This window comes from Epinephelus moara, chromosome 3 (genome assembly GCF_006386435.1).
Source record: "Epinephelus moara isolate mb chromosome 3, YSFRI_EMoa_1.0, whole genome shotgun sequence".
Taxonomy (NCBI): Eukaryota; Metazoa; Chordata; class Actinopteri; order Perciformes; family Serranidae; genus Epinephelus; species Epinephelus moara.
Genome location: NC_065508.1, coordinates 1971112 through 1995017, shown reverse-complemented (window position 1 = coordinate 1995017; position 23906 = coordinate 1971112). Strand labels below are relative to the sequence as shown.

At 40.7% G+C, this 23906-nt stretch overlaps 4 protein-coding genes across 4 annotated transcripts in view; 3 read left to right on the top strand and 1 right to left on the bottom strand.

Moving 5' to 3' along the window:
- guca1d (guanylate cyclase activator 1d) overlaps window positions 1–1339 on the top strand; it is a 14599-nt gene extending 13260 nt beyond the window's left edge. The window contains exon 4 of the mRNA XM_050039550.1: window positions 1007–1339. Coding sequence (XP_049895507.1) covers window positions 1007–1131 — 125 coding nt within the window. The 3' untranslated portion in view covers window positions 1132–1339. The remainder of the gene's footprint in view (window positions 1–1006) is intronic.
- LOC126386816 (stromal interaction molecule 1-like) overlaps window positions 1–23906 on the top strand; it is a 188498-nt gene that overhangs the window by 92676 nt on the left and 71916 nt on the right. The window lies entirely within an intron of this gene.
- On the bottom strand, window positions 7084–18063 carry alg8 (ALG8 alpha-1,3-glucosyltransferase). The gene is made up of 13 exons (XM_050039495.1): window positions 17960–18063; window positions 16449–16527; window positions 16085–16278; window positions 15718–15827; window positions 15424–15491; window positions 15210–15336; window positions 13532–13635; window positions 12832–12952; window positions 12290–12429; window positions 11604–11743; window positions 9691–9788; window positions 9202–9274; window positions 7084–8774 (listed from the first exon to the last, which is right to left on the bottom strand). Exons 1-13 carry the CDS (start codon window positions 18040–18042, stop codon window positions 8543–8545), a joined length of 1569 nt encoding a protein of 522 aa, XP_049895452.1. The 5' UTR covers window positions 18043–18063; the 3' UTR covers window positions 7084–8542.
- ccdc90b (coiled-coil domain containing 90B) lies at window positions 18784–23521 on the top strand. Its single transcript, XM_050039534.1, has 9 exons — window positions 18784–18913; window positions 19162–19281; window positions 20281–20384; window positions 20490–20591; window positions 21335–21376; window positions 21460–21531; window positions 21983–22036; window positions 22119–22233; window positions 22354–23521. The coding sequence occupies exons 1-9, from the start codon at window positions 18877–18879 to the stop codon at window positions 22407–22409; spliced, it is 702 nt and encodes a 233-aa protein (XP_049895491.1). The 5' UTR covers window positions 18784–18876; the 3' UTR covers window positions 22410–23521.

Below are 23906 nucleotides of genomic sequence, written 5' to 3'. Positions count from 1 at the left end.
AGTGACGGGGAGTCGATAATGGCGGACAATTTAGTCTTGACAAAATCAAAGAATACGCCACTATGGCAACACTTTGGCTTTGAGCCAGACGAAGGAGGCAACCCTTGATTGCACTGATTGAGTAAGCTGCAAAATTTATTTGTAAGGCATTTGTTACTGTCACTCTGTTGTCCTATGGTTGTTTTTTATTTTAAATGAGTCAATTGCGCCCCCAAATGGCGAAAATCCGGTATTACCAACTTGATGCGGTTTTTTACAAAAACCGGACCGTTTTTTTTTCTCATACCGACCCAACGCTATATGTTACGTTAAGTATGTAACTTTACCATAAGTACGTATTCTGATGACACCCAATCACGTTTCTTTTCCTAAACCAAACGTAACTTTACTTCACTGAACCTGGCCTACGTAACTTTTCTAAACCTAAACTACTTACCTTTACTTTCCTAAACCTAACCTATGTAACATTACCTAAATATGTAACTTAACATTAAATACGTACGGTGATGATGCCCAGCCACATTTCTTCAGCTTGCCTCGACTGTGCTCCACTTTACGGTCTTAGTCTCAAACACGCCAAATGTGAGATAAACAGCTGTAACTGGCCCGTTATGTCTCAGGCCGCTGGGAATCTGTCCAAAGTGGAGGGCGACCGGACGCATCTACCAGAGCAAATAAAACATGAGCTTACAGATTTGTGTGGTTCCTGGACGAGGCTGCAACAAGCAAAGCAAAGTCCCTGCAGCCAAAGACGCTGCGTTCAAGAACAGCCTGCAGTATTATGGAGCCATTATCTGGAATCAGCCGGACAAGGCAACAAACTAGTCTAATGGCTCAAATCAGACCAACTGGGTTGCTTCATTTGTTTTGTTTTCATGTATGAACCCAGGACTCCCTGCAGAGCAGTGCTGGTACAGAGTATTTCCTGGTGAAATAAACTACAAAGTAAAAGTTTCCACTTCCCATTATAACCCCCAAATGTCTTCTGACCTTTGACCTTCCTCAGGTGAGTTGACTCTGGAGGAGTTCATCGAGGGAGCCAGAGACCACGAGGACATCATGGACATGCTGAAGAACCTGATGGACCTGACACCAGTGTTAGTCATCATTGTGGAGGGCCGGGCGGGGTGAGAGCGCAGCACTGGAGGTGCACCAGAACGACAAAGACTGACTGAAGCAGAAATCCTCCAATCCCCCACCCTGAGAAAAAGTTAAATAATCACCCCTCAGTCCCTTTCAAAATAAGAGAAAAGACTTGCTCCCTCACCCCCTAATGGTCGTCTTAAAGACACCTGATGTTTCATGGTCAGAGCAAAGCAGCCGGAAACAACGGACGTTGAAAATGTGAGACTTTCCGATGGACTGTGGTTGGCCGTCCAGCCTCTGAGCGTCCCGTCTCCAGGTATGGAACTAATTTTTGACAAAAGATATTTTTGAAGGAGACTTTGATGATTCTGTTTTCCAGCAGCCACCTTCATCCTTCAATGAAATCCACCGTCTTTCACCTCACAAATCATCCGCCATCACAAAGATCATGTTGTGATCATGTTGCAGAACTTTATCTTGAGTTGTAGTGATGATTCAAGTTCAACGATGTCCAGGGCTTGGTGTCGCACCTCAACACCTTTTTGGGTACCAACTGAACTGTGTCCACAACACCAGATATCAAAAAGTACCAAAAGTCGTCACTGACTGGTTTCTGCAATCGATACTTTTTCTTTGATCTGATAGGACCTGATTCCAATCAAATTTTGCCAATTTTACACCGCACATTTTTGAATCGCTGCTTGCTTTTAGATATTTAATTTTAAGGTTTTTTTTCTGTTAATGGAACAAACTTTTGGCAGAAAAACATGTTTATATTTCTCAAAGTAACGTATTGACACTTTGGCCTCGGCATCCGTAAGTATTATCGATTTCAAAGGAAACGCTGCCTCAAATTTTAAGCCTGAATTTTTTGGGGTAATTGTGTCTAAACTCATGCACAAGACATGTAGAATATTTTGGTTTGATGGAATATTGCAGCCGAGTCTTGGGCTTGAATGTTTTTCTCTTAAAGGCAAAAGTACTTCAAATTCAAGCTTCAGGAGGTTTAATCTTTATTCCAATGCAGTTTTTAATCTTTTAATTAATCTCTTAAACAGCAGAGGAAGCAGGTTAACATCACCGCAGGACAAAGAAACTGGGTCAAAGGAATTAAGAGAATTAACGTTTAGCACAATCAAATCGGGATGATATGATCTGCTGTGATCGTCAATATGACTGTGAGCAAATTAGTTATTGAGAAGTTTTGCTTTTGCAATTACTGATTACGTTTACAATTAATCAATCACTCATGTACGTCTTCAGAAGTTTTCCTTCGTTCAATCAAACAGTCCAAAACTTTCCGATATTCAGGACACAGTCATGTTTTGTATTTTTCTGCAAAAAATTAGTTAAAATATTTTAATCATTAATTATTTTCTGTTCCAATTCATGGATGAATCTCTATTTTACACTTCTGAAAGGTTTGGCTCTTTGCTTTGAACGGTTGCTGCTCCTCTTTACGTGTTGTGATGAGCATCGATGTCTCAGAATATCTTTATCAACACAGTCAAAGTGATTTTCGACCACAGAGGCTGGTGGTATCTCTGAGAATAGAGCATGCTGGGAGTCTGTCCTTCAGAGAGCTGCTCGGAAGCTGCTGATCCTCTTAATGCTGTTAAAAGGTTCAGTGTCCTGAGCCGTAACGGAGCAGATTTGCAGACAGAGTCAAGAACAGAAACCTGCAGACCGGAGGAGGAAGATATGAACTGAAAGCAGAAAATCTCCCTCAAATAACAAACTCAACCTGCAGCTTCACTGACAGAAAACTCTACTGAAGGCCAGTAAGTCTACTCTCTGATTCTGGCTTCCACCCCAGAGCTGAGTCGTGTCTTCATGGACAGAGTAATCCACAACAACCTGCTCTATCAGGTCCTCTGGCACCAGGCCAACCGGGCCAAATCACGCCACACCAGGGCAAATTTTAACAAACCCCACATAAAACAGCGAACACAATACAATATATTAAACATATGCTTTAAAGGAGCTGGTAGGTTGTTTCCTCTGCACAGAGCCAGGCTAGCGGTTTACTGTCTTTATGCTAAGCTAAGCTAACCAGCTGCTGCTGTAGCTTCATATGTAGTCTACAGACATGAGAGAGGTACCATTAGCCCCTTTTACTGTTCAAAGCGAAATGCCGCATCACTTTTCTGCTTTGCCGTTCTGTCGAAAAGGTGCAATCACAACAGAATGATGGTAGAGAGCTGTCTCGCCTTTGAGCATGCAGCGGAGGTAGTAAGAGCGGTGAAATGACAGGACAGAATGGGTGTGATGCTATGACGAAGTGTTATGTATGCAAGCCACTGTGTGGAGACATTAGCCCCTTTCACACAGCCTGTTCAAGGCAGGAATGTCGCGTCATTTTTCTGCTTTGCTGTTCTGTCTAAAAGGTGCGACCCCAGAATGGGGGGACAAAGTTGTCAAGCCTTTGGGCCAGCGGCAGAGGTCGTGACAGTGGTGCAATGATGTCTGTGTTAAAGGGACAGGACAGGACAGGTGTGATGTTTTGACGTTGTGTTATGTTTGCAAGCGACCGTCGGGAGATTTAAAAAGCAACTAACACCAGTTAGCAGCTAACTCAACGAAGAACAGTGGCCGAAAATGAAAGACATTAGCCCCTTTTACACAGCCTGTTCAAGGCAGGAATATTGCATGGTTTTTCTGCTTCGCCATTCTGTCTAAAAGGTGCGACCACAGAATGATGGTACAGAGTTGTCTCGCCTTTGAGCCTGCAGCAGAGGTAGTAACAGCGGCAAAGCAACGTCTGTGTAAAAGGGACAGGACAAGATTGGTGTAACATTTAAATGACGTGTAATGTTTGTAAGCCATCACTGGGAGATTTACAAAGCAGCTAACAGCAGTTAGCAGCTAACTCAAAGAACAGTGGCCGAAAATGTTGCAAACCAAGGAGACATTATCCCCTTTCACAATACCTGTTCAAGGCGGGAATGTCACGTGGTATAAAAGGTGCAGTCATGGAATGGGGGGGGCAGGGTTGTCCCACCTCTGAACCGGTGGCGGAGGTAGAAACAGCGGTGAAATGACGTCCGTGTAAAGGGGACAGCCGGAAGGATGGGATTGGTTTGATGCTTTGATGACATGTTATGTTTTTGGGCCACCACCGGGAGATTTATAAAGCAGCTAGATGCAGTTAGCAGCTAACTCAAAGAATAACATGTCGCAAACTGGGGAGACATTAGCCCCTTTTACACTGCCTGTTCAATATCACCCCATTATATTGCCTCGCCGTCCTGTATAAAATGTATGAAGGCAGAATGATGGTACAGAGTTGTCTCACCTTTAAGCCAGCAGCGGAGCTAGTGACATCACTTCTCAGAGGTACATATTAAACTTTTTACAGCACTATATTTATCTGACAGCTTTAGTTACTTTGCAGACACAGTTTTCGGTAATATTAATCCAAAAACATCATATATAACATTAAAAAAATGAACACTTGTACTGCTGATAAATACTTTAACTTCAGTGAGGTTTTACTTGTAGTGGAGTGTTTTTTCACGCTGTGGTATTAGTACTTTTTCTGCAGTAAAAAGTCTGAATACTTCTTCTACTACTGCTTGTATACTTACATGTGTACTTGAAGGATTAAGAAGCAGATCCACTGATGTGACTGTTTAAAATCCAAAGGAAACTCATTAGACCATTTAAATCATAATAAATTAGGAACACAAACTGATTCTGGATCAGATCGCACTGAAACATTTTTCATGTGTAAAACTGCCATTTGGTTTTATTTTGAAAGACTTAATGTTTCCTCTGCTTCAGTGTATGTTCACATTCTTTAAGAAAGTCTGATGACGTTTGGATGAACATTATTTCATTTTGTAAATTCACAGCGGTAGTTACTCATAGTTTTGTGCGACTCGTCTCTTATTTCTAAAGGAAATCACTGAATGACTGTTTTTACTTTTATACGATGATGAGTGAAACGAGATCAAGACGACGGAGGAGGATGTCTGCGGAGAGAGGACAGACAAAGAGTTGGAGGTTAAAGTCGAGGAGGCCATTCTGTCCTTAAAACTGCTAACTGGTAGTCGTATAGTCAGATCCCACCTGCAGATTAGCGACAGCGCTAACAAACAGTTCTTATTGTGCAATAGAGAGACTTTTACAGTGAAGATGTGTAAAACTGTAAAAACTCTACGTTCATTATAATGCATCATGTTTTGTGTTGCCTTATCAATAAAGTTTTTAAACAAAATGTGTGTCGTTTTGTTGAAACAATAAAGAGACCTGGAAACAGTGTTGGAAGCGGGGCCTCAATCATTCCTGTGAGAGGTGTTAAGTGGCGCATGAAGCCTAAAACATTCAACTGGGGGGGGGCTGACAGTGGGTGAGAGGCAGGGTTCACCCTGGACAGGTCACCAGTCTATCACAGGGCTGACACATAGAGACAGACAACCATTCACACTCACATTCACACCTACGGACAATTNCCCCACCCTGGGTTCGAACCAGGAACCCTCTTGCTGTGAGGCTGCACCACTGTCATTCAAAATCATTTATCCCCTCTGCTTTTCGTCTTTTAAATTATCTGCAATTTTTAAAATTGTTTTTATCTCTTTTATTGATAATCAGTCAATTAACTTTTTATCATTTGTAGATCATGTTCTTCCACTGGAGTCCTTGGCAATTTTTTTAATACTGATCTATTAGTAATATATTTTTATATATATATATATATATATATATATATATTTTATTACTAATCTATACATGTTACGGTATGTTTCAGTGTGTGTGCAAAGCAAGCTGTTCAATTTGCTGCTGGTGGGATTAATAAAGCTGTTGTTTCCATAATCGATAACATTTCCACTGCTGATTTATTCCTGAGTAAATAACGTTATCCTCATCGTCTTTCTCTCGGCTGCTGCTGTGTGACGCAAAATTTCAAAATAAGGGGGCGATCACACAGAGATGAAACGCTAGAAGCGCAACGCCAGTAAAACAATTGTTTTCCTATGATACGGCGCGTCTGACCGGCGTTCAAGCGTCTTTTTAGACGGCCGTTTTTCCGACGTCTTTTTAGACGGGCGTTTTTGTAGACGCTTCTTTTTAGACGCGCATATTTAGATGCTCGTAGACGCTGGAAAGTTAAAATATTTTCAACTTTTTGAGCATCAGACGCCAGTAGCACCATTCGTCATTGTCGTCATTGGCCCAGGCAGCCAATCAAATCCTCCTTCCTGTTTTGTTGTGGCAGTTACGAGCGACACACAACACAATGCAATCCGAAGACGAGAAATTTATCCTGACAATATTTGATTTTTAAGAATTATACAACACACGCACACCTCAGTACTCCAACAAACACAGGAGGGGACACGCATGGAGCTGTGCGAGCAGCGCAACAAATTTGTCTGGTGAGTACTATGTATTTGACGACGACGATATCGTCGTAGCAGCTAGTTAACTTTCAGACAGTGGGATATGTGAGAGGGCTGGTGACCTTATTTCGTAGTTCACAGTTTTTGTGCTGCATTTTTATGTATGAAAAGTGCTATATAAACAAAGTTGGATTTGATTTGAGCTCGTGATAGTTTCATGTAAGCTAAAACTGTCTCTACTGTCTTTGAGGGAAACACTATATTCAAGGGGAGACATAGAGAGATGACAGGAGGTGTGTGTGTTGCGCATGCACCCCCACTGCACAGGCGCTCCTTGCTGTTTTTTTTGTCTAGCGCGCACTGAATAAGCGCTTCCAGCGTTTCAAGCGTCTTTGAAGCGTCCGTGTCTCTAGCGTCTCATTTCTGTGTGATCGCCCCCTAAAGGCGTACACTATGGTGGTGATATGAGCTGATGTTTTCACTTTGCATCGACGATCATTGAATCAATATATCGATCCAGGTTGATGGATCATTACACCCCTAGAAAATCCCCCAGTAGAGTAGACTTACCTTGAGTTTGTACTCGCGTGCAGCACTCGAGTCAGAAGGTGATGAAGATGAAGATTTAACAAACATCATTAAAAACACAAAATGGGATAAATTAAATTTGTTTTTATTTCAAAATAAACAAACATAAATGTCTTTCAGCTCTGCTTTGGTCCACGTGGTGTTTTATTTATTAAAAACAGGAAGTAGTTCGTCACTCCTGGTTTGAATTGCAGCCACAGAAACACGTTCTTGTTGTTGATACGACTCGGGGACTGTACACTGGATCCTGATGTATTGAGTCTCTTAAGTTTTCAGACCGTGAATCCAAGTTGATTTCTCCGGCTCCAGTTCAACAGGTTTCCACAAAACTAAAATATTTTTATATCAATAAAAATTATTTTAGCTGATCTGATCTGGGGAGAATTTCAGTTGTCCAATCAGTGATGGCGTTTGATCGACTGCAGCTGTAGATAATCTACTTAGGAGATTTTTGGAGTTAGTTGAAGGAGAGTATCAGCAGGAAACTGCACTTTATAATTTAACTGTCTTTTTTTGGTGCCTTTTGTGTTCAGTTCAGTGTTCAAGTTGCTCAATAAAAAATGTTGGAAATAATTTCCTTTCATTTTTTAACTCAACAGGACATGTTGTATTTCAGCAGCATTCTGAAAAGTTGGAGTTCACTTTAGTATCTGTTTATTTATCCTAATATCGTTATTGCAGTGTTCAATGTTGTCACATTTTCCTCGTACCGTGCAGCTCAATCTGCCGCCTCCATAAACTCAGACTTTCAGTTCCAGAATTTTGGATCCGAGCGTCACTGAACTCTGGTTGAGGATTGTTTGTTTTTGTCTTGTATTGATCAGCAGCTCAGCTGGGTTCTCCATCGATTATATTAGAAACACAAAAAACTGATCAGTGGAATCACGTAGAAGTGCTCGCTGAATGTGAGGAGGAAGAAATATGACACAAGTATCAATAAATGAAAAATTAAATAAATGTTTAATACAGGAATGAATGAATGAATGAATAAATGAATAAATGCAGTTATACAAAAACCATTGAAATAAATTTGATATTTATTTACATATGTCATGTTTAATTATCAAACTTTATTTATTCATGCATTTATCTTTTAATATCCATTTTTACTTCAACATTTTTTAGACATTTATTCTTTTATTTATTTACTCCTCTATATATTATTTTATTTATTTATTCCTGTATTTATTTATTCATTTATTTGTTGATACTTGAGTCATTTTTTGTCCTGCATAGCTCCTGGCATCAAAAATGTGTATTTACAGTCGGTGCTGTAACAGTGCAGCTGCTGTAAACATCTGGATGTGACATCATGTGGTCTGTGTTTGGTCAGTACTCCACAATAAAAAGAAGAAGAAGAAGAACTGAAATGGAGGCGGAGTCTCAGAGCACATCACCAACAGAGTTTTTGGAAACATGAGTCTCTGTCTCCTGATTGGTCAGTCAGCGTCTGAGTGCCTCGTCAGGGTGTAGGTGTGTTCTGGGGGATCTAACCTGCGACCTCTCGGGCGCAAGACGCCGTGTCACAGCTGTTTGGGCTTCTCCTCCTTCTGCCCCCTCAGCAGACTGACGTACAGACGCAGGAAGGAGTAACAGACGCCCACGGAGCAGTACACCGAGGTCGCCAGCAGGGGGAGGAAGGGCAGCTTCTGTTGCCATGGTGACAGAGGGAAGACGACCTCGCAGGCGACCGCCACGGCGACCAGTCCCAGCAGGTAGATGGACTCCAGAGGATGGAGCAGAGACCCCTGACCGCTGAGAGGAGAGAGTCAGTAATGTGATTACAACTGATGACGCCGCAAAGCACTCTGGGTACTGGAGTTCTTGTTATCGTTCCTTTTTCTTTTTTTTTCTTTTTTTTAATTTAAATCTCCTGAGATCAACATGTGAAGCGTCAGATATCTGTGCAATGAAGATCAAAGTATTAATATGGTGACGCTCTGTAGTTTATTATTTTTACTGTTGTCACTGTTATTAATATTATTATTTTCTTAGTTTCTGTAACTTACAGTTTTTAATAACTCTGTGAACTCAGCATCTTTCAGTAAAACACATCTTCATAAAAACAAAATACGAATGTTCGGCCTCAAACATCCAGTTCAGCTACGTGACGTCTTCACTGTCACATGTAAACACTTCATTTAAAGCGTCACAATAAAAACAATAAAACTTGTTTCTTTACCTGTGAAGTTTCCTCAGAGCGGTGACAGAGTAGATGGTGAACATCAGCATCAGACACACTTTGATGGGCAGCTCTGTAACACACATTAAACAACAGACGTCAGGAGGGGTCATCAGAGGTCACCGCTCCTGCACAGCTCACTGAACTTCAACTGCTCCACAACTGTTCGAATATTTAAGAGAAAAAGACGAAAATGCAGAGGTGGAGGAAATACTCAAATGTATACTTGAGTACTATCTCTGAGTAACAGACTTTTCACATCTGTTTAAATGAAGCCTGGAATTGAATTTAAGCCTTTTAAAAAATTCAAAATGAAGAAACTAAACGGCAGAATCTGTCTGAAAAGAGCAAAAGAAAAGTGATGAAACTTTGAAGGGTCAGAAAATAAAATGTAAATTTCTCAGCACTTTAAATTTGGCAGCTTACTGACATTTCAACAATCTTTAGATCGACAATAATCAAAGCTTCAGCTGTCCGTCTGTTTTTTACCTGCAGGGGTGAAGATCAGCGGAAACAGTGAGTAATGACCTGTGGTGGCCAGAACCAGGAAAATCCCAGCATCCTCTCTGCTCTCAACTGCCAGGATGCTACAGGAAGAGAAAACAGACAAAAAACTAAAGTCAATTAAGTCTTGGTTGACTGATTTATTGAATCCAAAGGCATCAATAAAAATGTTGAGAGTGATTTTCTGGCCCTAAACTGATGAACTCAGTGACTCTGGATTTTAGAGCGACAGGTTCTTTGAAATAATTTTATAGCCTAAAGTTTGAATAATTTAATAATTTTTTTTTATCCCTGGTTTTATTCTATTCCATTTTATTGTAACTGTGCGTTCACACCAAACGCGATGGACGCGATGTCATCGCCCGTAACGCGAGTATCGCGTCGCTTGATCACAAATGTCACCTTTTTGATAATCACTTCAATCGCAATGACGCAACCCTCCTCCTGCAATTTTCTTCACCTCCCGCTATTTTCTCGTCAACCATGGCTGAGTTAACTACCGTAGCTGCTCTTTATCTGTTGTGGACATCTGATTTGGATCGGAGACCCAAACGCCGCCGTGTCTGGGTTCACAATATCCTCCAGAAACGCACACAGCTGGGTGAATATCATCACCTCCTGCAAGAGCTGCGTCTGGATTACGGTCGTTTCCAGCGGTACTTCAGGCTGACGCTGGCCCAGTTTGAGGATCTGTTGACCCGTAACGGTGCGAGGATCTCCCGCCTGGACACCAACTACAGGCGCTCCATCCCAGCTGCGGAGCGCCTGTCCATCGGTGTACCCACACACAGCCACAATGATTCTTTCCTCCATTTTTTGAAATGTGCGTCTGACGTAACTACGTCGGTGACGTGGTTGGATATCAACGCTGATTGGATGTCGCGGCACAGCGTCACGCGATGTCGCTTGAAAAGTTCAAATTTTTCAACTTCAAGCAACACACGCGATGAGGCGATGGACGCGTAATCGCTTCATCGCGTCGCTCTTATCGCCTGAAACGTGTCGCCCGAAGCGACATCGCGTGTCATCGCGTCATTTACATTGATTTTGAATGGAAACTCGTGGCGTCCATCGCGTTTGGTGTGAACGCACAGTAAGACTTTTATTTATTGATTTTTCTTTTTACATTTTGTTGTTGTAATTGTTAGTCCTGCAAAATGTTATTTATTATTGATTATTTTTGTGTTCATTTTTGTTTCAAGTTTATATTGTTTTACTTTATTCTATTGACTTTAATTCTTTACATTTTATTGCTGTAATTTTCAAAAAATGTTATTTATGGTTTATTTTTTAATTAAAATTTATTCTATGAACTTTTATTTATTTATTTTTAACATTTTATTGTTTTACTGTTGTAATTTTTAAGTCCTGCGAAATATTTTTTATCCATTAGCCATTAGTCTTACAAAAGTTTATTTATTGATATTTATTTTTTTAATTTTATTTTATTCTACTAACTTTTATTGATTGATGTGTTTTAAACATTATATGTTTTCTTGTTGTAATTTTTAGTCTTCCAAAGTTTTTTTACTGTTTATTTTATGATTTTATTTTATTCTATTGACTTTCATTTAATAACTTATTTTTAACATTTTATTGTTTCACTGTTGTAATTTCTAGTCTCGCAAAATTCAATTTGTTATTTTTGTTTTTCCTTTTTTCAAATTCTACTGACCTCTATTTATTCATTTTAACATTTTATTGTTATAATCTTGCAAAATAGTTTTTATTGATTATTCTATTCTTTTATTTATTGATCTTTTTAATTTTATTGCAATTTTTTTTATTGTTGTTTATTTATTTATTTGTCTGTGTTGTTTCACTTTTGTTATGTGAAGCACTTGAGGCAACATGTTTGTTTGTTCTGGTTAAACTGTGTAAATCAGTCGGAGGCTGACCTGAGCGGCAGGATGGCGATGAGGATGGCTTTCTCATGGACGTGCCAGCCGAACATGAAGGAGCCGAGAGCGCAGAGAAGCAGGCAGCGCAGGAAACCCCGAGCACCACGAGGACGCCACCAGATGGACGCCACCGCGGGCTTCACAGACAGAGGACAGGAGACACAGAGAGACGGTTCAGTTTAGTTTAGCTTTAGAGGATCGTAACACATCAGGTATGGAAATAATGTGCAGACACTCTGAAATAAAAATGACACCAAACTTTTCTGTGGATGTCAGTTTTTGAGTCATGACAAAGGTCAAACTTTGTCCTGTAACTGACGGTAAGGTTTGTTGTTTTTAGCTGATTTCCACAAAACGTGTGGCCCCTGACGGCCCATGAGGAGGAGTCAGCGACGTATAAAACAGTCAATAAAACAAGTTTTTTTTACTATCATGAATCACCGCAACCACAAGAGGTCGTTCAGCATACAGTCAGACATGTGCACACAAAATATTAGGCTGACTGGTCCAGTAGTTTGCAGGATTAGCTGCAGACACAGGACCAAACCCATGATCCTGGAGGGGGTAAAAACACATGAGATGATTCATCTGCAGAATATCTGACCTCAGCCGGCGTTTCTCTGCATGTGAGAGTGAGGAGTGTGACTGTGAAGCTTCATCAGGCGCGGTTTGCTGAGACTCACCAGGATGGAGATCAGAGTGCAGACGAGTGTGACGGAGGGGGTGACGGAGGGGAGGACCGAGTGCTGAAACTCCTGAACCAACCCGCCCGTCATGGAGGCTCGAGGGAGCTCCGCCTCCTCCAGCAGCTTCAGACGAACTCCTGAGCAGGAAGATGTTTCTGTTAAGGCCAAACAGGTGGTGCATTTCATCCTAATAATCAAAGCTCTGCCTTTAAATAACTTCTTACTTCCCAAAATGTACGACACTCTTTCCTCTGGCTCACTAAGGAAGGACCTCCACCTGCTCAGGGGATGTTCTACCTTAACTCTACGTTTTAACTAACTTTATGCTTCACCCTGTTTTCACTGAGCCACAGCGTTTAGGTCTGCAGAGCTGCTGCAGTAAACTCTACCGTCACGAAGGTTATAATGTTGAAACAGTTTCAGAGAGGTGTTGATTCATCTGTATGGTCACAGTCCTGCTCTGCTGAGGCCTGAAACATTCATCAGACAACACAGAAATCTAAAGACTTCAGTAAAAAGAAAGGTCGATGGAGCCTCACCGAGTATCGCCAGGCTTTTGTCCAGCATGTTGTAGAGGGCCCAGATGTTTGGGGCCCAGTAGGCATGACAGAGGCCCCTCTTAAAGGGGAAGAGACGGGACAGGACCTGAGGGAGCTGACCCTGAAAAACAAACACTCAGTATGTTAACATGTCATTTAACTGGTCTACTGTCCTTGTCCCATTATACAAGCACGGGAGGGGAATCCATTTATTGAGCCAAGTATGTGCGACTCCTCTACGATAGGTGGAGATATGCCCCCTTTCAGCTCGTTAGTATTGGACCTTTTTCCTGTTGACCTATTACGTCACAACTGGAGGCGTTTTTCGCCTCCGTCAGAGCCTTTAGAGACGTTTGAGCAGGAATCAGTGAAGACAATGTGGCGGCAGGACACAGCTGAGATGAGACAGAGGAACCAGGTGCACAGAATCATTTCATTACTCAGACAGCTACGTTCAACAGATCAGTAATATTCAGGTGGATGATGATGAAGAGGAGGAGGAGGATGACATTGCAGTCAGATAGGTAACTCCAGTGGAGAGAGGCAAAGGAGGAAATGTGTCATCTCATATTGCAAATTTTCTCAACGAATAGAACAATAAAATGGATTAAAAACCACATCCGAAAAAAACTCAGTGACAGTGTGCAGAGGCCTTCACTCTTCAGTCTGAGTGATGCTGACGGAGGAAGACTCCACTCACCATGGCGATGAAGGGGCCGAAGGACAGAGCGCAGACAGAGGTCACGATGCTGCCCAGAGCCAGCAGACGGAGCAGACTGAAACTCCTCCACCTGACGGAGCCGTCTGCACAGAAACAAAACACAACAGTTACCGACACAACTACAAGAGGAAGATAAACCAACGTCTGTTTGCTGCTGCAGGTGGAGCGATTGTTATCTGACCTCCAAGATGAAATTCTGTTGGATGATCTGTTTCTATTTATAATCTTCCTGTCGCTCATTTTGAAAGAATCATGACGGATGAGGAATATCGGCCGATTCATGAAGTTAAAATGAGGGATTGTTGACATGACACCTCCTCCTTACACCACAACAACCAACAACCTTATGCTTCAGCACTGAATCGACACTGTACCTACGCCATAGCCTGACGTGCACCTCCCCATTAATATAACTACACGTCACAGTGACGCAGACCTCNCTTGTGCTAATAACGTTAGCATGTTGTATTTGTGGGGAAAATGTGTCCAGATAAAGACAAGTGTTTGTCTGTGAATGCTGTGAGTTATAGTGAAGCTGGTTTGTGTACTTGTGTTTAAATTGTCTCTATTAAGCCATGTTTAATGTGTGTTTAATGTGTGTTTAATGTGTGTTTACTGTGTCTTTAATGTGTGTTTACTTTACTATGTGTTTTGAATCAACTAAACTTTACAGCACTTCACAGAAACTCTACCGCTGACTAGTGTTTTGGAGGTGTAACTGCAGAGTGACACAGACACACCACCACACAAGTATAAATGCTCACAACAGTGTAGGCTCTGCCACAGAAGTATAAATCCTGCTTACGGTGTCAGCTGATCAGCAGGGAGCTGAATGTTTCTGCTAAATGACCATCGCTAATAACAAGCTAGGCTAACACTAACGCATCTTTTAAATGGTTCCTCTCTGGTCTGATCTCCAGCATGGAGCTGATAGCTACGTGGTTTTTTACATGATGTGACAGAAGTGCATATTGAGGGGCCGTTTTTGCACCTTCAAATTCACTGTGTTAAATGTAGACACACAGCAGGCGCGCTCAAACGTCACAGGGACGCTGTCGTGACGCACAAGCACTCCTGAGCACCGATTTTTCAGGGCGTGACAGCTGTGCCCTGAAAAACTGAGTTCAGCTTCTGGAACTCAGCAACACACACCGCATGTTCATGTGACGAGGAACAACCAAACACAGCCGACACATATCTTTCCCTTCTACTGTAAAAAATAATTCTGTGATAAATATCAAGAAGCTGAAGCTGTCAGAGCGTTACATCTGTCCCACAGACAATATTTCAGTCCTACACTGTGAACTCCCAACCCATCCATGACACAAGCTTTAATGTAGAGTCAGCGCAGATGCTCCTGCTTGTCAAAATGACATAAAAACTTTATGTTCACTCAACACAAAAACTCATCACTGTGAGCTAGACGTAATTTTTTAATGATACGTCAGTGATTTTTGAGTTTTCTGTACGGCCCCTTACTGGATTCAGCACAGCTCAGGTGTCACACGATGCTACCTGACAGTCAGACACTAGTTTTCTGTCGGGACACGGTGTCATTATGTTCCACTCAGGAGCAGCTGCTGAGTCCGGCGGGTCACTCGGTCCAGTCCAGCTCTTTATCTCAAAGTGTTTCCACCAGCCTGACCTGATGTCGTACCTTTGTCGTCCTGGGTGAAGCAGTAACTCCTCAGCAGGTAGATGCCGTAGGCCGGAGCCACGTACAGGTAGATGTGCTTCAGGTTGAGCAGGACGGAGAACAGCAGCGCCCCCTGCAGGTGACGGGACTGTTCCACACAGAACAAACACTGTGAGGAGCATTTTTATATCAAACATTTAGAGACCCTTTCAAAGTAAGAGCATCAGGTTGGTACCTGCAGATGTTTCGCCACCGACAGCAGCAAGAAGCCAAACAGGAAGCCGTTATACTGGAAGTGAATGTCTGAGGGAAACTGTGATGGAAGTTTCAGATTCATCATCATGACTGACGGTCGATTTAATCTCTAACACCAGGAAACAATGTGAGGATATGTTAACTATATGAAACCAAAGCTTCAGCGTCACAAAAACGACGTTCTGATGGAAATTAAAGTTAACATTTGAAACCTGATCCTCTCTGATGAAATGCTCATTTTAAACTGCGCTCTGGTGTCGCAGCTGAAGGATACGATCGACGATGAGGAGGCCGAAGTTCCAGAGCAGCAGGACAGCCAGGATGAAGGACGGGCGGTTCAAAACGTCCCGAGAACTTTTCTGCTCCTGAACACACCTGCAGCACCTGGAGGAGGACACAACCAATCAGGATCGAGCTACTGGGAACATCATGTGGGACATTTTGACTTGATGCAGTGGAGGTTTATTCAGTGGCTCATTTTGTTATGTTTCTGAGAGAGAATGCGTTCAGTGTTTCAGTTTGTCGTCGTCTGATAATGTGACGTGACAGAACAGTTTAAACCTTCGTGCTGTGACTGACAGCAGCTCTGTGAGGTCTGTGAAGACTGATAATAATAAAGGTCGAGTAGCGATCAGACTCACTCTCTGGCAGCGTAGATAAAAACCACGTCAGTGAAGATGACCGACAGCCTCTGGAAGAGGACAGTAGCCGGGCTGGCGTAGTTCAGATTCTCCACCTGCAGCATGTTTCTGTCAAAGTGCTGAGCAACGTGAGACAGACCAAGCTCGAACCAGGCGAACAGCGGAGGGTAGTCCAGAGTCCACTCCGATGTGTTCTGAGGGGAAGAGACCTTAAAGTTTACTGATCTCTCAGAGGACCGTGCTGCTCTGCAACACTGACTTTAAAAGAATGAATGTATTACGTGGTAGCTTTATGGTAAATGGTTAACAGGATGTAGGAAGGGTCACTTCCTGTCTGAAACAACAACATCAGAGTGAGACTGACCTCATGGTACCACCTGGACACCGGCAGACTGTGTGTGATCGCCAACCAGTTCCTGTGCACCTCGAAGTCTGTGGAGTGACTGACAGACACACAGAGTTCACTCAGTGGAGCCAACAAACACACCGAACAACAGTCACACCAAACAACAGTCACACGGAATAACAGTCACACTAAACAACAGTCACACCAATCAACAGTCACACGGAATAACAGTCACACTAAACTAAACAACAGTCACACCAATCAACAGTCACACGGAATAACAGTCACACTAAACAACAGTCACACTAAACAACAGTCACACCAAACAACAGTCACACGGAATAACAGTCACACCAAACAACAGTCACAATGAACAACAGTCACACTAAACAACAAACACACCGAACAACAGTCACACTGAACAACAGTCACACCAAACAACAGTCACAATGAACAACAGTCACACTGAACAACAGTCACACCAAACAACAGTCACAATGAACAACAGTCACACCAAACAACAGTCACAATGAACAACAGTCACAATGAACAACAGTCACACCAAACAACAGTCACAATGAACAACAGTCACACGTAACAGTCACACTGAACAACAATCTCACAGGACAACACTATTTGGATTTTATGCAGTTTTATGTGTCCAAATACTATTACTACTAATAATAGTAATAATCCTGACTATGCTGATGTACTGAGTTATATTTTTGACACGTGTGCTGGCTAATAAGCAAGAAATCTTTGAATTGTGAGATTTTCTGAAGAGGTTTGGTTGAAAAATAGATAACATGTATTTTCTGAGGACAAATAAAACCACAATACATAACGCTGTAGTTGTTGAATTAATGCCGAAATTACCAGCAGTTAATCTTGACTCTACTGATGTACTCAGTTATGTTTTTTGACATGTGTGCGCTTGCTAAAAAGCAAGAAATCTTTAAATTGTGATATTTTTCTGAGAGGTTTGGCCTTAACAGAAATAAAACATTGCACTTAATATTTTCCACCGACAATAAAACTCCACACAGATTCAAAGCGAAACAAAGCAACAGTGACATGATTATTCAAACACGTGAACAGCAAATGTCTCATTATGTCACTTAAAGTTAATAATCTGTGTGAAACTTTTCAACTCAGCTTCAAAACGAACTTCTAATAAAAAACGGCGCCATCTTGAGGCGGTTTGGCTACATTAATCTGGACGTTAATAACACGTCAAGTTATCACTCGTCACTTTATATAAAGTCTAAAATAACAAACTGATACACACACATATATACATGTTTCCATGACAACTCTATCATATCCATGCACAAGCAAGTTCCTAACGTTAAAGTTGAATTTAAAAACAGTATTTTCCGGCATGTAGCTAACGTTAGCTGCTCAGTTTGCTAGCCGGATGCTAACAGGTGTCGCGGCAGGTTTTAAATTTTCTCTCTGTAAAATGAAACAATCGTCCTGAAGCTGCAGCGCCGAGTGAAACTGCTTCATATCAAAGTATCGACACTCACTATGCACTGATAAACAGACATTTGAGGAAAGAAACTCCCAGTGCTAACGCTGGAAACCAGCTCCAACTCTCCACCGCCGCCATGACAGTGACGTCACTGACTCTTTAAACAAAGCTTTATTGAGAAGCTCGGTGGCGGACACTGTGTAAACTACAAACAAATAATCATCTGATAAAAAGTAACAGCTGCTGATCGATGACTGTGAAGCTGTTTTCGTTTTCAGATTTTTAAATAAAGTTATTTTCTCATGACAAAATGATAGTGACGTCATCGTGTAGATGCCTTTACGATCTCTTCTTAAAGTCAGGAATTCTTACAGCTGTTGTAGTTCAGTGGGCCACAGACCTGTGGTAGGAATAAAGTTTTCATTGAGATCTTTGGCTTCAGTAAAAGTACAAATATCACATTTCAAAAATACTCCATTACAACTAAAATTGGGGAAAATGAGTAAATATTATCAGTATAACTTCATGTGTAGATGTTCTCTGTGTTACAATATGTCATCCAATAAATCATTACTGATGCATTCACATGTTGTTTACATGTGAATGCATCAGTAATTTACTTTACTGTTGGAACTCTTTATATTATGACATATATGTTATATATATCATTATACACTGTTTAATGGTTTCATTTGCTTTAAAACAAAAACAGACACAAAACAATAAAATCATATTTAACATGATTGATAAACACTTTGATCACTACTCATTGTTTAACTGTAGTAGTAGTAGTGTTGATGCGACCGCAGTAATTGTCAGCATTCTGACAGTACCTGAATGCAGCATCAGTACACTCCGGTCTGTTAACTTGTTGTTGAACTTCCTCGTGCCGTCAGACTGTTTCCGGTGTGTAACCAGCAGCTGGAGTGTGTCTGTAGTTTACTGTTGGGCCCTGTAAACTTTAAAGAAAAGATGAACGCGCTGCTGCGGCGGGTCGGAACATGGAGAGGTGAGTACTCTGATTACTGAACTCACTACCTCAGTACTCTCACCTCACAGTACTCTCACTGTCAGACACACGGAGCCAATGAGCTCACAGCTTCACTTCAGGAGGAAATAATGAACTTTATTAAAGTAGAAGAGGAAAAAACAACTTGTTACACAAAGTTGGTGAAGGTCATTAAATGTCACGGTCACAACTTATATATGTGTGTGTGTGTGTGTGTGTGTGTGTGTGTGTGTGTGTGTGTGAGACAGGGTTCCATGTATCAGCGCCGGCGGCGACCTTTGACCTGAGGAAAGTGGAACTGACGCCTCTGGAGCAGCGAAAACTCACCTTTGACTCCCACGCCATGGTGACGGAGCTGGAGAGCAGCGGTGAGAGCAATTCGCCAATCGATCGATCGACCGATCAGTCAATCAATGAATCAATAAGGGAAATAAAATGTGACAAAATCAGAACATTTAATCACATTCACATTGAAACATTTATGGTCGTTTCCTGAGAGATTATAAGACGTTTGTATCTGAAACTTGAACTTGAATCTGGTTTTACTTGCAAAGAAGTTGGTTTAGTGGTAAATAGAGAAGAAACAACAACAATAAATAAATCAATGAAATAAAAAAAAATTTATGTTAGAAGATGCAAAAAATATTTACAAATAGGCCTATTTTAAAAATAAAACATATATACAATACATTTTTAATACAAATCCAAGAAAGTGAGGTGTAAATATTGCATAGAAAAAAATACAAAATAAAAAAGAAGGAATTTGCATTTTTTTTTTTTTTTAAAAAATCATAAATTATTAAAAAAAAAACCCACAAACAAATCAATATTTTAAAACACACATTTAAAAACAGAAAAAAAATCCAATCTTTAACATAAGTTTAAGAAAGTGAAATGTACTTTTAGGATGGAACAAAATTACAACACATTTGTTTTAAATTGTGTTGATGAATCATAAATATGGAATTTAAAAAAAATTTAAAAAAAAAAAAATTATTGCAAAATATGAAAATATTTAAACATATTTTTTCAAAAGAGAAATATATAAAGTGTAATTTTTAAAAAAGTTTTCAATGTAATTTTTTAAAAATTGTTTAACACAAATATGGAATTTTTTAAAAATCATAAATTATTAAAAAATACAAAACTGTTTTGAAATGTTTTTCAAAAATATCAGAAATTATTTTTAAAATAGAAAAAACAATCTTTATAGGATGGAAAAATAAAGAAAAATAATTTAGAATTGTAAATAATCCAGTCACTGATATAAACCTAAGAAGGCGAAACATTTGTATGTGAACATGTTGTCCTCCGCCTCTTCAGCCTCCATCAGACTGTAGAAATGTAGATTTATTTTTTCTGTGCAGGTTTTGAGAAGCGTCAGGCGGAGCTGATAGTCTCAGCTCTGGTTACCTTGACGACAGCGAACATGGACATCGTTTATAAAGACATGGTGACCAAATCACACCAGGTGGGAACTTTAAATAAAGTTTGATTTGGAACTTTTAGAACAAAAGTCACAGAAAGGATCGGAGTATTTGTTCAGGACGCTCAGTTGTTGTTGTTGTTGCTGCAGGAGATCGCGGTGCAGCAGATCTTCGCCCACCTGGACTCCATCAGGAAGGACATGGTGATCCTGGAGAAGAGCGACTTCGCCAACCTGCGATCTGAAAACAGCGTATGACCGGAGACACGCCCACATCACTGTCACTGTCAAACTGATCCTCACCCCTCACCGCCTGTCGCTCAGGAACAGTTTCCTGAAACTGTTTTATGACCTACGGGATCCAACACGGGACAAAATCTGGACGTCAATACAAAAAAAATTAAAAACTCTTAATTTAATTTAAACTACAACAAAATACAACAACACAAACAGTAAATTAGATCGTTAAATATTTACGTCTCTTCCAGTTAACGATCTTTGTGTCAGGTATTATATCAGAGTCACGTCAGAGTTCACATTCAGCAGACCATCGGTCAACACCAGCTGAGTTTCCTGCAGCTTTTTACGCATCAAACGTGGCTGTTAGCAACCCGCTGCTGTTGTTTGTGTCGGGATAGTGCTGCAAAAAGTTGTTGTTGAAACATCTCTGCGTTTCCTGTCGGGATGGTGAGACAATACCGTGTATTTTACACCCAAACATGATCTCTTCCATAACCAGGTGGTTTTTGTTCCTAAATCTAACCGCACATTAAACATGCTCAGCGTTAGTGAAATATAAAGTTTCTACGTAATGACGTACAAATTTAACGTTTTCATAGTTTGCAGAAAATAACATTTATTTAATCTTTAAATCTGAAAATAAAAATTCACCACAGATTAAACATTTTATTAAAAACACGAAGGAGATTTTGTGCGAAAGATTCTGTGACGATGTTTTTGACCTCTCTGTGTTTTAACTCTTTGTTTTCTGGCAGAAAATGAAGCGGGAGCTGGAGCAGCTGCAGAACAGACTGAAGGTCAGAAAGTGTTTTTATAAAGTGTGTGTAAGCGCCGCGACAGGAAGTGAAGCTCTGACGTGACGTGATGTGTTTGTGTTCAGGAGGAGAGTCAGAAACTCCGAGCAGAAACCAAACTGGACATCAACCTGCAGAGCAGCAGGATCTCAGACATGGTGAGACAGTGCTTCCTCCTCTCCTTCCCTCGCCTCCTCTCCTCACCTCTCACTACCTCCTGACTGGGATGAGACTGGAGGAGGCAAGGAGGAGATGAGGAGAGAGGAGACAAGGCAACAGGCATTTCAGCCAGTGTGTGACACTTTTCTTCTGTAATCATGACATCATTAGCTGTGTGTCAAGAGAGGAGACAAGGAGAGAAAGGAGAGAGGAGAGACGAAACAAGAAGAGAGGAGAAGAGGAGATGAGAAGAGATGAGATGAGGAGAGAGGAAAAGAGACAAGGGAGGAGAGAGGAGATAAGGAGAGAGAAAACAAAAAGGGAGGAGATAAGAAGTGAGGAGATGAGGAGAGAAGAGACAAGGAGAGAGGAGATGAGAAAGGAGATAAGGAGAGAGGAGAAGAGGAGGCAGAATTAGGGTGCATGTCTCACAGAGTGTTTGTGTGTCAGTTCACGGAGCAGGAGAAGAAGCTGATGGAGGCGAGTACGGAGTTCCATCACAAGGTAAATACACACTACTACAACCTAACACCACACCTGTCCCTGTGGCGCCTTGATGACATCATCATGTGTTTCCTGTGGTCAGAAAGCCGTCCTGAACCACGACAACATGGAGATCAACAAGAAGATCGACCTGCAGGTGGCGTCACTCAAAACAGTGCTCGAGTCTCTGAAACTGGAGACGATCCGCTACCTCGCAGGTACGTCAACGAGTTCTGTGACATGCACAGGAACAGGAAGTACAGTATTTACCTGTGACAGGTTTATGAAGTTAATAAGATGGTACTTGAGATGAAGGTGTTTTCTCCTCTTCCTCACAGCGACGGTGTTCTCCTGCCTCATCATCGCTCTGGGTGTCCACCGCCTGTGGAGGTGAACCGACTCGTTTGACTTGTCTTGAGACTAGACAAAAACTAGTTCCAGTGCAAACAGATTGAAAACGTGTTGCTGCTACAAAACCCTGTACTCTGTAGTACTGGAGTAAAACACAGTTACTTCAAATAGTTTTACTGCAGTACTACAGAGTACAAATACTCTGATACAAGTTGTACTCCATTACTACAGAGTACAAATACTCTGACACAAGTTGTACTCCATTACTACAGAGTACAAATACTCTGACACAAGTTTTACTCCAGTACTACAGAGTACAAATACTCACAAGTTTTACTTTTTATCCTTTGAGTACATTCTGCTGATAATACTTTTGAACTTCAGTAAAACTTGTGTCAGAGTATTTGTACTCTGTAGTACTGGAGTAAAACTTGTATCAGAGTAGTTGTACTCTGTAGTACTGCAGTGAAAGTACTCATTACACAGAATAATTTGAAGTAGCGGTTGAATACCACTAGTGTGAAGTACTTGTGTATATTTACTCACATACTGTATGTAAGTACACTGTTAAAGTACTTGTACTTTAAATACTTCTATTTTATCTGATATTACACATCATACTCAAGTAAAAGTACACAGGTATACAGAGCTTCATGTAGTTAGAGTACGAGCTGTGTACTTTTACTGCTTTGACTGCATGAAGATTACATCAGAGGGATTTATACTGCGTTGTTAAACTACTGCTTCATGTACTCAGTAAATAATCAGAGTACTTTTACCAGTACTGAATATTTCTCTCAGAGATGTAGTGGAGTACAAATATTAAGTACTGAAGTATCTGAGTAAACACACTGTGTTCATGAAGAAATGAAAATATATTTCGACATTTTTAAAGAATAAAAACTTTGATTTTTTTAAAACTTTGGTTGAAGACGTTTTACAGTCAGAAGGAAACATGAATATTTAATGAGCCTGTTAATTTTATTTTTATTTGATTGTGTTTTGATTTGAATTTGAACTGATTTTTGTTTGTGTTTGATTGACTGAGACTAAAGGATGGTTTACACTAAATACTTAAGAAGACATTTTGTTTGTGTGACGGAGTGAAGGAGAGTCTGAGAGGGTCAAAGGAAATAAACATTTTAAATCAGAAGGAAAAAAACTGCATGTTGGTTTTTTTTTGTTTTTTTTTTACATAACAAAAAACTGAAAAACTGTCAACTCACTGCTGAGAGGGGAAAATAGAAAGAAAGCGAAAGAGACCAGACAGAAAAAAAGATTTAAATAAAGCAAATAAAGGGACAATAGAGGAAGAAAGGAAATGCTAAAAAGGAAAATGGTTTAGAAAAAAACTGGAAGAAAAAAAGTAGGAAAAAGAGGATGTGAATAAAAAATGAACACTGAGACAGTGAAGGGAGGATGTGGAAGGAAAAGGAAACAAATGGAGCAGAGAAAGAAAAGAAGAAAGAAAGGTGTGGAAGAATAAAATAATTATAAAAAGGTAAAACAGAAAGAACAAAAGCACTTAAAAGAAATAGGA

Bases quoted from the DNA above. Each gene is read 5' to 3' on its own strand.
- alg8 (XM_050039495.1), bottom strand. From the start codon at position 18,042: ATGGCGGCGGTGGAGAGTTGGAGCTGGTTTCCAGCGTTAGCACTGGGA. The intron at 15,337-15,423 runs GTACCAACCTGA...TGTGTGGAACAG, and splicing joins CGGTGGCGAAACATCTGCAG to TCCCGTCACCTGCAGGGGGC. The intron at 11,744-12,289 runs GTGAGTCTCAGC...CTGTCTGTGAAG, and splicing joins GCACTCTGATCTCCATCCTG to CCCGCGGTGGCGTCCATCTG.
- ccdc90b (XM_050039534.1), top strand. From the start codon at position 18,877: ATGAACGCGCTGCTGCGGCGGGTCGGAACATGGAGAG. The intron at 20,385-20,489 runs GTGGGAACTTTA...TTGTTGCTGCAG, and splicing joins TGGTGACCAAATCACACCAG to GAGATCGCGGTGCAGCAGAT. The intron at 20,592-21,334 runs GTATGACCGGAG...GTTTTCTGGCAG, and splicing joins ACCTGCGATCTGAAAACAGC to AAAATGAAGCGGGAGCTGGA.